The sequence below is a fragment of the Spea bombifrons genome, chromosome 10 (assembly GCF_027358695.1).
Source record: "Spea bombifrons isolate aSpeBom1 chromosome 10, aSpeBom1.2.pri, whole genome shotgun sequence".
Lineage (NCBI taxonomy): Eukaryota > Metazoa > Chordata > Amphibia > Anura > Pelobatidae > Spea > Spea bombifrons.
Window position 1 is genome coordinate 39,529,898 of NC_071096.1, and position 12,203 is coordinate 39,542,100.

Below are 12,203 nucleotides of genomic sequence, written 5' to 3' on the forward strand. Positions count from 1 at the left end.
TGCTGGCTGAGGATAATGGGGATTTACAATGACCACAAATGTATTCAAGCTTCCCAGACTGGCTGAGGATAATGGAACAGGGTAACCACAGCTGGAGAAGCTGCCTCGGGCTACGGCTGGCTGAGGATGATGGGAGAGGTGGCTTCCCCTGGATTACCTCACTATAGAGGCCATCAGTGGTGAAAGGGTTACCAGACGCTATAAGGGAGGAGCGCTCAGTCTCCATAGCAACTATAGCAAGGCTGTCACGTGCGCTCTTCATCGCCTGGTAGGGGAAGTTTTACTGTTTCTATAGCAACTATGGCGGATACCGACGCAGAGAGTGTCCGGACCGAGTCCCAGGCCGGGGAGGACCCCTTCCACCCCCTCACCGAGCTGAGCCCCGAGCAGCTGCGGGCCCTAATTCGGGACACCAGGTAAGAACCCCCGCATGTCCCATAGTACCAGAGAGACCCCCAATACAGCCAGCTGCTTCCCCATAATACCAAGGAGACCCCCAACACAGCCGGCTGCTTCCCCATTATACCAAGGAGACCCCCAATACAGCCAGCTGCTTCCCCAAAATACCAAGAAGACCCCCAATACAGCCGGCTGCTTCTCCATAATACCAAGGAGACCCCCAATACAGCCAGCTGCTTCCCCATAGAACCAAGGAGACCCCCAATACAGCCAGCTGCTTCCCCATAATACCAAGGAGACCCCCAATACAGCCAGCTGCTTCCCCATAATACCAAGGAGACCCCCAATACAGCCAGCTGCTTCCCCATAATACCAAGGAGACCCCCCAAACAACCAGCTGCTTCCCCATAATACCAAGGAGACCCCAATACAGCCAGCTGCTTCCCCATAATACCAAGGAGACCCCCAATACAGCCGGCTGCTTCCCCATAATACCAAGGAGACCCCCAATACAACCAGCTGCTTCCCCATAATACCAAGGAGACCCCCAATACAACCAGCTGCTTCCCCATAATGCCAAGGAGACCCCCAATACAGCCAGCTGCTTCCCCATAATACCAAGGAGACCCCCAATACAGCCGGCTGCTTCCCCATAATACCAAGGAGACCCCCAATACAGCCAGCTGCTTCCCCATAATACCAAGGAGACCCCCAATACAGCCAGCTGCTTCTCCATAATACCAAGGAGACCCCCAATACAACCAGCTGCTTCCCCATAATACCAAGGAGACCCCCAATACAGCCAGCTGCTTCCCCATAATACCAAGGAGACCCCCAATACAGCCAGCTGCTTCCCCATAATACCAAGGAGACCCCCCAAACAACCAGCTGCTTCCCCATAATACCAAGGAGACCCCAATACAGCCAGCTGCTTCCCCATAATACCAAGGAGACCCCCAATACAGCCGGCTGCTTCCCCATAATACCAAGGAGACCCCCAATACAACCAGCTGCTTCCCCATAATACCAAGGAGACCCCCAATACAACCAGCTGCTTCCCCATAATGCCAAGGAGACCCCCAATACAGCCAGCTGCTTCCCCATAATACCAAGGAGACCCCCAATACAGCCGGCTGCTTCCCCATAATACCAAGGAGACCCCCAATACAGCCAGCTGCTTCCCCATAATACCAAGGAGACCCCCAATACAGCCAGCTGCTTCTCCATAATACCAAGGAGACCCCCAATACAACCAGCTGCTTCTCCATAATACCAAGGAGACCCCCAATACAGCCAGCTGCTTCCCCATACCAGAGACCCCCAATACAGCCAGCTGCTTCCCCATAATACCAAGGAGACCCCCAATACAGCCGGCTGCTTCCCCATAATACCAAGGAGACCCCCAATACAGCCAGCTGCTTCCCCATAATACCAAGAAGACCCCCAATACAGCCGGCTGCTTCTCCATAATACCAAGGAGACCCCCAATACAGCCAGCTGCTTCCCCATAATACCAAGGAGACCCCCAATACAGCCAGCTGCTTCCCCATAATACCAAGGAGACCCCAATACAGCCGGCTGCTTCCCCATAATACCAAGGAGACCCCAATACAGCCAGCTGCTTCCCCATAATACCAAGGAGACCCCCAATACAGCCAGCTGCTTCTCCATAATACCAAGGAGACCCCCAATACAGCCGGCTGCTTCCCCATAATACCAAGGAGACCCCCAATACAGCCGGCTGCTTCCCCATAATACCAGAGACCCCCAATACAACCAGCTGCTTCTCCATAATACCAAGGAGACCCCCAATACAGCCAGCTGCTTCCCCATAATACCAAGGAGACCCCCAATACAGCCAGCTGCTTCTCCATAATACCAAGGAGACCCCCAATACAGCCAGCTGCTTCTCCATAATACCAAGGAGACCCCAATACAGTCAGCTGCTTCCCCATAATACCAAGGAGACCCCCAATACAGCCAGCTGCTTCCCTATAATACCAAGGAGACCCCCAATACAGCCAGCTGCTTCCCCATAATACCAAGAAGACCCCCAATACAGCCGGCTGCTTCTCCATAATACCAAGGAGACCCCCAATACAACCAGCTGCTTCTCCATAATACCAAGGAGACCCCCAATACAGCCAGCTGCTTCCCCATACCAGAGACCCCCAATACAGCCAGCTGCTTCCCCATAATACCAAGGAGACCCCCAATACAGCCGGCTGCTTCCCCATAATACCAAGGAGACCCCCCAAACAACCAGCTGCTTCCCCATAATACCAAGGAGACCCCAATACAGCCAGCTGCTTCCCCATAATACCAAGGAGACCCCCAATACAGCCGGCTGCTTCCCCATAATACCAAGGAGACCCCCAATACAACCAGCTGCTTCCCCATAATACCAAGGAGACCCCCAATACAACCAGCTGCTTCCCCATAATGCCAAGGAGACCCCCAATACAGCCAGCTGCTTCCCCATAATACCAAGGAGACCCCCAATACAGCCGGCTGCTTCCCCATAATACCAAGGAGACCCCCAATACAGCCAGCTGCTTCCCCATAATACCAAGGAGACCCCCAATACAGCCAGCTGCTTCTCCATAATACCAAGGAGACCCCCAATACAACCAGCTGCTTCTCCATAATACCAAGGAGACCCCCAATACAGCCAGCTGCTTCCCCATACCAGAGACCCCCAATACAGCCAGCTGCTTCCCCATAATACCAAGGAGACCCCCAATACAGCCGGCTGCTTCCCCATAATACCAAGGAGACCCCCAATACAGCCAGCTGCTTCCCCATAATACCAAGAAGACCCCCAATACAGCCGGCTGCTTCTCCATAATACCAAGGAGACCCCCAATACAGCCAGCTGCTTCCCCATAATACCAAGGAGACCCCCAATACAGCCAGCTGCTTCCCCATAATACCAAGGAGACCCCAATACAGCCGGCTGCTTCCCCATAATACCAAGGAGACCCCAATACAGCCAGCTGCTTCCCCATAATACCAAGGAGACCCCCAATACAGCCAGCTGCTTCTCCATAATACCAAGGAGACCCCCAATACAGCCGGCTGCTTCCCCATAATACCAAGGAGACCCCCAATACAGCCGGCTGCTTCCCCATAATACCAGAGACCCCCAATACAACCAGCTGCTTCTCCATAATACCAAGGAGACCCCCAATACAGCCAGCTGCTTCCCCATAATACCAAGGAGACCCCCAATACAGCCAGCTGCTTCTCCATAATACCAAGGAGACCCCCAATACAGCCAGCTGCTTCTCCATAATACCAAGGAGACCCCAATACAGTCAGCTGCTTCCCCATAATACCAAGGAGACCCCCAATACAGCCAGCTGCTTCCCTATAATACCAAGGAGACCCCCAATACAGCCAGCTGCTTCCCCATAATACCAAGAAGACCCCCAATACAGCCGGCTGCTTCTCCATAATACCAAGGAGACCCCCAATACAACCAGCTGCTTCTCCATAATACCAAGGAGACCCCCAATACAGCCAGCTGCTTCCCCATACCAGAGACCCCCAATACAGCCAGCTGCTTCCCCATAATACCAAGGAGACCCCCAATACAGCCGGCTGCTTCCCCATAATACCAAGGAGACCCCCAATACAGCCAGCTGCTTCCCCATAATACCAAGAAGACCCCCAATACAGCCGGCTGCTTCTCCATAATACCAAGGAGACCCCCAATACAGCCAGCTGCTTCCCCATAATACCAAGGAGACCCCCAATACAGCCAGCTGCTTCCCCATAATACCAAGGAGACCCCAATACAGCCGGCTGCTTCCCCATAATACCAAGGAGACCCCAATACAGCCAGCTGCTTCTCCATAATACCAAGGAGACCCCCAATACAGCCAGTTATTGCCCCCCTTGCATTGCTGCGCACTCATTTGGGGTAGGAGCTGTCTTTGTGACCGCGTCCCGTTTCTCAGCAATGCAGTGTCCACGCTCAAGGCCGAGACTGAAGTGTTTGAGAAGTTCTGTAAGAGGCTGGATGCAGCGGACCTCACGCCTGCCCCCATCACTGAAGCTGGACCCCCCAGCCTGGACTTCAGCCAGGTACTAGCCCTCTGCCGGTGACCTTGGTCGGGATAGCCTAAAGTGGATGAGTTATTAGTGACTGTATTAGCGGTATGTAACATGCGCCGATCGCCGGGGCCTCTCTCTCCGTAGATGCGCAGTCGGCGCAGGTCCAAGTCCCGGAGCACAATCTCCGAGCGGTTATTCAGTCTGAGCGTGGAGCAGAAGTGTGAGCTGGTGCAGAGAGAGCTGGAGGAGTCAAAGGAGGAAGCGCGGAAGGATAAGGAGAACGCGGACAGGCTGGTGCAGAGTTTACAGGTAATGATTGAGCTCCGAGGCTCTCCCCGGCGTCGGAGCGCGCAGCGTGGCTCACTCCGCTCTGTCGTCTCTCTGTATACAGGCCACAATGGAGGAAGCTGAAATTCGCAGAGCAGAGATTAAAAAAGCCACGTACGAGTTTGAGCGAGATATCGGCAGGGCCGCTGTGAGTAGGAAGACGGGCACAAGTGTGGCCCCTGACAAGATCCTTCGCTACCTGGAAGAGAAAACCCGTGCCAGAGTGAGTCAATACATCTACATGTTCTACGCAAGGCTGTGGAAAGGAATATGTGCACCCCATATGTGCTTTATATAACGGGGTGCACATAAGCTTCCTTCGCCGTGCTGTATATGTCCAGGGCTCGCATATGCCTTTGTCGCCGTGCTGTATATGTCTTGGGTGCACATACGCGTCCGTCGCCGTGCTGTATATGTCTTGGGTGCACATACGCGTCCGTCGCCGTGCTGTATATGTCTTGGGTGCACATACGCGTCCGTCGCCGTGCTGTATATGTCTTGGATGCACATACACATCCGTCGCCGTGCTGTATATGTCTTGGGTGCACATACGCATCCGTCGCCGTGCTGTATACGTCTTGGGTGCACATACGCGCCCGTCGCCGTGCTGTATACGTCTTGGGTGCACATACGCGTCCGTCGCCGTGCTGTATACGTCTTGGGTGGACATACGCTTCCGTCGCTGTGCTGTATACGTCTTGGGTGGACATACACGTCCGTCGCCGTGCTGTATACGTCTTGGGTGCACATACGCGTCCGTCGCCGTGCTGTATACGTCTTGGGTGCACATACGCGTCCGACGCCGTGCTGTATATGTCTTGGGTGCACATACGCGTCCGTCGCCGTGCTGTATACGTCTTGGGTGCACATACGCGTCCGTCGCCGTGCTGTATACGTCTTGGGTGCACATACGTGTCCGTCGACGTGCTGTATACGTCTTGGGTGCACATACGCGTCCGTCGCCGTGCTGTATACGTCTTGGGTGCACATACGCGTCCGTCGCCGTGCTGTATACGTCTTGGGTGCACATACGCGTCCGTCGCCGTGCTGTATATGTCTTGGGTGCACATACGCATCCGTCGCCGTGCTGTATATGTCTTGGGTGCACATACGCGTCCGACGCCGTGCTGTATATGTCTTGGGTGCACATACGCGTCCGTCGCCGTGCTGTATATGTCTTGGGTGCACATACGCGTCCGTCGCCGTGCTGTATATGTCTTGGGTGCACATACGCGTCCGTCGCCGTGCTGTATACGTCTTGGGTGCACATACGCGTCCGTCGCCGTGCTGTATACGTCTTGGGTGCACATACGCGTCCGTCGCCGTGCTGTATACGTCTTGGGTGCACATACGCGTCCGTCGCCGTGCTGTACATGTCCGGGGCGCACATACGACCCTTGTTTCTGGGTCCCACTTGTAAATGTGTCCTTCTCACTTCACAGGACAGTCTGATAGACAAGCTGCGTCTGAAGAACGCATCCCTGAAAGTCCACAAGAAGAAGCTACAGATGCAGCTCAAACAGGTATCTGTCTAATAGTACGGTTACCATCCCATGAGTGCGAGATGACAGCCTGAACCCTGATAGGGAGGTCTATCAGGAGGGCATTTTCTAGACCCCACATATGCAGGGCAGGTGAAAGAGTAATCAGGGCTCTGCTTCCCAGAAGGAGGAGATGGGGGAAGTATTGCACGAGGTGGATTTTCAGCAACTGAAGATAGAAAATGCACAGTTCTTGGAGAGGATTGATGAACGGAACCAAGATCTGCTACATCTGAAACTCACCACCGGAGACACGCTTCAGGTCTTCAACTCCTACAAGGTAAGAGACTTGTGTGGGTATTCCAAAGGGTTGACGTTTGGGATGGCCAGTGGCCGTGTTTGCATATTAAGAACACGTTGAGCTAACGGTAGGCAACACTTGCCTTTCCAATGTCCTCACCATTCCGTGGATTGCTAAGGACCATAAGGCCACATTTCAAACATTTCACCAGAATCATTTGGTGTTCCCATTGCCCACTGTCATCGAACTAGCCACCAGGAGGCCATTAGTAACTGCAGCGTTATCATCCAGCGTCGTGGGTGGTGATCACGTGAGTAAAGGACTCATGGGGAAGAGTGGTGGATTGGTCATTATGTATCCGGAAACAGTGTTGAGTAATTCCCATCCACTTAATGTCCGCGTCCAAAAGGCTCCACTGTGCATTACAATTCTTTCCTTTCGGAATATCAGAAAAAGCTTCAGAACTCGACTATGGAGTCCTGCCATCTCGACAAGGAGATTTCCACAAGGAGCGAGATGCTGCGGAGGATCGAGTGCGAGACGCACCTGGTCGAGCAGGTATCTGGAGTCTTTATTGGAGGGTGGTGCGAGGGAGGAGAAAATGATAGCGGTGAGAGGGAGAGGAACGTTACTGTTAGGAAGAGTGAAGTATAAGGTGAAGAGGGTGATACAGCAGGGAGGGAAAGAGTGTTTGAGGAGGATAGTGCGAGGACGATTGTGCAAGGAGGAAAGGATCGTGTGAGCAGGTGCAGAAGATTGTGAGTCTGGACTGCCAGAGAAAAGACCTGCCACTAACCAGTATCTGGTAACCTCACGGCTTCCCGCCATAATGTTGCGTTCCGTGTGATCTTGCGTTTTCTTGGAAGGAGCGACAGAAAGCAGAGAATGTAAACAAGAAGCTGAGGAGACAACTAAGTGACTACCGGGTCCCAGATGTGCTGCAGTATGTCCAGGAGAAAATGGAGCAAGATCAGCTGCAAAAAACCATTCGCGTTTGGGAGAGGAAAGCAGAGATAGCCCAGGTAACCACACAGGGTGCCGATCTGGTTCAGTCAGTTAGTCCAGGCGTTGGGTTCTAGTTAGCTTCAGTCACTGGGGGTCGTCGGGTTCTGGTTGCTGCCAGTCACCCGGATTCGTCAGGTCACAGTTTGAAGATCTCCCACATGCTCTCTTCTTTACAGCTTTCCTTGAATACACGTGGCAGGGCGTGGGAGCAGCTGAAGGGAGCCGGTAACATACAGTGCTACACCCAGCCAGCCGCCGGCCACTGAATGCCACAGTTATGTTAATAAAAGATCATTATATACAATGTGTGCTGTGTGTGTTACTCCCTGCTCGCGCAGTATGATACAGACAGTGCACCTTCTCGTTTTACACAGACACCCTGTTTTACTTTTACTGTCTAAACGGTTTCCCCTGTGCTTTGTAATACACTATCCCACACCACCACCAGCTGCCTGTACAGAGTACCCTGTGCCTAGTAATACACCATACCGCACCCCCACCAGCTGCTGCCTGTACAGAGTACCCTGTGCCTAGTAATACACCATACCGCACCCCCACCAGCTGCTGCCTGTACAGAGTACCCTGTGCCTAGTAATACACCAAACCGCACCCCCACCAGCTGCTGTCTGTACAGGGTACCCTGTGCCATGTAATACACCATACCGCACCCCCACCAGCTGCTGCCTGTACAGAGTACCCTGTGCCTAGTAATACACCATACCGCACCCCCACCAGCTGCTGCCTGTACAGAGTACCCTGTGCCTAGTAATACACCATACCGCACCCCCACCAGCTGCTGTCTGTACAGAGTACCCTGTGCCTAGTAATACACCATACCGCACCCCCACCAGCTGCTGCCTGTACAGGGTACCCTGTGCCATGTAATACACCAAACCGCACCCCCACCAGCTGCTGCCTGTACAGAGTACCCTGTGCCTAGTAATACACCATACCGCACCCCCACCAGCTGCTGCCTGTACAGAGTACCCTGTGCCTAGTAATACACCATACCGCACCCCCACCAGCTGCTGCCTGTACAGAGTACCCTGTGCCTAGTAATACACCATACCGCACCCCCACCAGCTGCTGCCTGTACAGAGTACCCTGTGCCTAGTAATACACCATACCGCACCCCCACCAGCTGCTGCCTGTACAGGGTACCCTGTGCCTAGTAATACACCAAACCGCACCCCCACCAGCTGCTGCCTGTACAGAGTACCCTGTGCCTAGTAATACACCATACCGCACCCCCACCAGCTGCTGCCTGTACAGAGTACCCTGTGCCTAGTAATACACCATACCGCACCCCCACCAGCTGCTGCCTGTACAGAGTACCCTGTGCCTAGTAATACACCATACCGCACCCCCACCAGCTGCTGCCTGTACAGAGTACCCTGTGCCTAGTAATACACCATACCGCACCCCCACCAGCTGCTGCCTGTACAGGGTACCCTGTGCCATGTAATACACCAAACCGCACCCCCACCAGCTGCTGCCTGTACAGAGTACCCTGTGCCTAGTAATACACCATACCGCACCCCCACCAGCTGCTGCCTGTACAGAGTACCCTGTGCCTAGTAATACACCATACCGCACCCCCCACCAGCTGCTGTCTGTACAGAGTACCCTGTGCCTAGTAATACACCATACCGCACCCCCACCAGCTGCTGCCTGTACAGGGTACCCTGTGCCATGTAATACACCAAACCGCACCACCACCAGCTGCTGCCTGTACAGAGTACCCTGTGCCTAGTAATACACCATACCGCACCCCCCACCAGCTGCTGTCTGTACAGAGTACCCTGTGCCTAGTAATACACCATACCGCACCCCCACCAGCTGCTGCCTGTACAGGGTACCCTGTGCCATGTAATACACCAAACCGCACCACCACCAGCTCCTGCCTGTACAGGGTACCCTGTGCCACGCTGACAGGCAGCAACAAACAGACCCATGAGGAAGGGTTTCCAGCCACTCAGACAGCGGATGCTGATGCAGTTACTATGGAAATCTTCTCCACCGTGGCCATGGTAACAGAAACGGTAAACGAGTCAGAAAGTGTACACGCTGAGAGCGAGGCTTGGAACGCGCCAGTGGGTGTGTCCTACGGAAGGCGGGAGTTTCGCTTTGCATCTGAAGAGCGGCCATATTGGTTGGGGTGAGCGGCTGGCGGACTGTCGGTCGGTTTACAGGCATGTGGGAGCCGTACCAGGCGGTGGAGGCTGGCCTGGGCCGAGAGGACAATTTCCTGTCTCTGGAGGATGTGCTCATGTCTCAAGAGAAGCTGCCCTGCCGCATAGAGAGCGGCCTCCCCCGTCTGGGCTTTCTGGAGAAGGGGGGAGAGAGCGACAGCATCCCTGCGGTAACCAGGCCAGACAGACCCCTGGGGTTAGCAGGGTCCCTGAGAGGAGAGACTGATAGGCTTAGCAGGGGCCCCTGAGAGGTGAGACCAATGAGAGGCTTAACAGGGGCCCCTGAGGGGAGAGACCGATGAGAGGCTTAGCAGCGGCCCATGAGAGTTGAGACCAATGAGAGGCTTAGCAGGGGCCCCTGAGAGGAGAGACTGATAGGCTTAGCAGGGGCCCCTGAGAGGTGAGACCAATAAGAGGCTTAACAGGGTCCCCTGAGGGGAGAGACCAATGAGAGGCTTAGCAGCGGCCCATGAGAGTTGAGACCAATGAGAGGCTTAGCAGGGGCCCCTGGGAGGTGAGGCCAATGAGAGGCTTAGCAGGGGCCCCTGAGGGCAGAGACCAATGAGAGGCTTACCAGCGGCCCCTGAGAGGAGAGACCAATGAGAGGCTTAGCAGGGGCCCCTGAGAGGAGAGACAAATGAGAGGCTTAACAGGAGCCCCTGAGGGGAGAGACCAATGAGAGGCTTAGCAGGGGCCCCTGGGAAGTGAGACTGATGAGAGGCTTAGCAGGGGCCCCTGAGGGGAGAGACCAATGAGAGGCTTACCAGCGGCCCCTGAGAGGAGAGACCAATGAGGGGCTTAGCAGGGGCCCATGAGAGGCTTAGAAGGGGCCCCACAGAACTTTAGTGCTTGTGCTAGCGGGTTGCGTTTCACTCGTTTGTTAATGTATTGGAAAGATGGTGGGTTATGAATGGTGCCAGAGTGTGAGACGGGGTAGCTGCTCCGCCATGTTCACGCGTTATGTCGTGGAACGGATCCCTCTTCTTGTAGAGGGTGATTATGTTGGGTTTGCCCCGTTTTAAGCGTTTTTAACCCTCTTTCTCAGGGCATTAGGATGGAGCTGCCTCTTTGGTTGGCCAAAGGTCTCTACGATAACAAGCGGCGCATCCTGTCCGTGGAGCTCCCGAAGATTTACCGAGAGGGCTGGCGCACCGTCTTCAGAGCTGATGCCAATGTGGTGGACCTTCACAAGATGGGGCCCTATTACTATGGCTTTGGCTCTCAGCTCCTTAACTTTGACAGCCCAGAGAACACGGAGATAGCAAAGACGATATTGCAGGTAATGGCGTTAGTAATACACCCCCTTCCCGTGCCTGTATCTGTCCTCCCAGCGGCCGAGAGCTGACTGGACCCCTGGTTAATTGGTTTTATTAATGTGGCTACCTGCTTTAACTGTGGTGTCGCTCAGTAACTCTGCGTTGGGTGCAGGCCTCGTGCTGGAGGGGATTTTCATTAGACCTGGCCCATAGCGTCACTGAAACTTTGACTGCCCTGTATATATATATATATATATATATATATATATATGTGTATATGTATGTATGTATGTATTAATATATAATGTATGATGGCACTGAAATAACACACGCATGTGTATGAATGAAGCTATAGGTAGAGGAAGTGGCAGAATGTGGCACCCTTGCTGTGACCGAGAGAGAATATGAGCCGTTTACACTCGTTATCTTCCCTCTGCCCATGTCCTGTATTCCGCTGTCTCTTAGACCTTTGTCGGCCGCTTCCGACGCATTATGGACTCATCGCAAAATGCCTACAACGAGGACACGTCTGGGCTGGTGTCACGGCTGGATGAATTGGAACGTGGGCTGTTTCGAGCTGGCCAGAAAGGGCTAAATGCTTTTCAAAGTTGGGAGAGGGGGACAGCCTCGCAGATCACCGCGTCCAGTCTGGTGCAGAGCTACCGCAAGAGAAAGTTTAACGAGACTGATACCTGAAGAGCGCCTGTCATCTACGTGCCATCGTGGGTGGGACGGTGCTGGACAGTATTTCTCGGACCGGTTCGAGACCGGTGTCTCTTCCTGCGGACACGGAGAAGGAGTAAGAGGCACGTGGGCTGGGGGCTGTCCGCCTCCTGCGCGGCTTTCATTCATTAAAAGGTCTAACTCAAGCTTTGTGGTGATGGCGTCTCTCTACAGCAGTCTCGGCATGTCCTTGAAATGTGGAGAACGTGTTCTTAGGCTCTGTCTCCATGCGAATGACATGTTTAGCAGCAGCCCCTGGGGTAATAAGTACAGCGCTGTACACAGGTTTAGTCCCCTGTCCCACCTCGTGCGATGGTAACCCCCCTGAACCTTTATTAAAGCAGCTGCTAGAAGAGCAAGTCCCTGAATGTTTGTGTGTGACTTCAATTCCTCCGGCAGCACCGGCTGTTACACGGCTGCAGTAATGGATGCTGCCGGTGAGGAGCTGATTCATCCTTTA

At 54.0% G+C, this 12,203-nt stretch overlaps 2 protein-coding genes across 3 annotated transcripts; both read left to right on the forward strand.

The window, feature by feature from the left end:
• Positions 1 to 64: 64 nt before the first annotated feature.
• CCDC113 (coiled-coil domain containing 113) lies at positions 65 to 7,876 on the forward strand. Of its 2 annotated transcripts, none has more exons than XM_053448448.1 (9): positions 65 to 416; positions 4,362 to 4,488; positions 4,603 to 4,767; positions 4,850 to 5,008; positions 6,228 to 6,308; positions 6,454 to 6,606; positions 7,018 to 7,125; positions 7,434 to 7,589; positions 7,749 to 7,876. In XM_053448448.1, the coding sequence occupies exons 1-9, from the start codon at positions 301 to 303 to the stop codon at positions 7,836 to 7,838; spliced, it is 1,155 nt and encodes a 384-aa protein (XP_053304423.1). In that variant the 5' UTR covers positions 65 to 300; the 3' UTR covers positions 7,839 to 7,876. The 2 variants fall into 2 exon arrangements, with proteins under 2 accessions (XP_053304423.1, XP_053304422.1); XM_053448447.1 differs by having other exon boundaries at positions 66 to 416; positions 6,451 to 6,606.
• A 1,835-nt stretch (positions 7,877 to 9,711) lies between these two features.
• Positions 9,712 to 11,889, forward strand: GINS3 (GINS complex subunit 3). The gene is made up of 3 exons (XM_053448454.1): positions 9,712 to 9,934; positions 10,810 to 11,043; positions 11,486 to 11,889. Exons 1-3 carry the CDS (start codon positions 9,767 to 9,769, stop codon positions 11,714 to 11,716), a joined length of 633 nt encoding a protein of 210 aa, XP_053304429.1. The 5' UTR covers positions 9,712 to 9,766; the 3' UTR covers positions 11,717 to 11,889.
• The last annotated feature ends 314 nt before the right edge of the window (positions 11,890 to 12,203 follow it).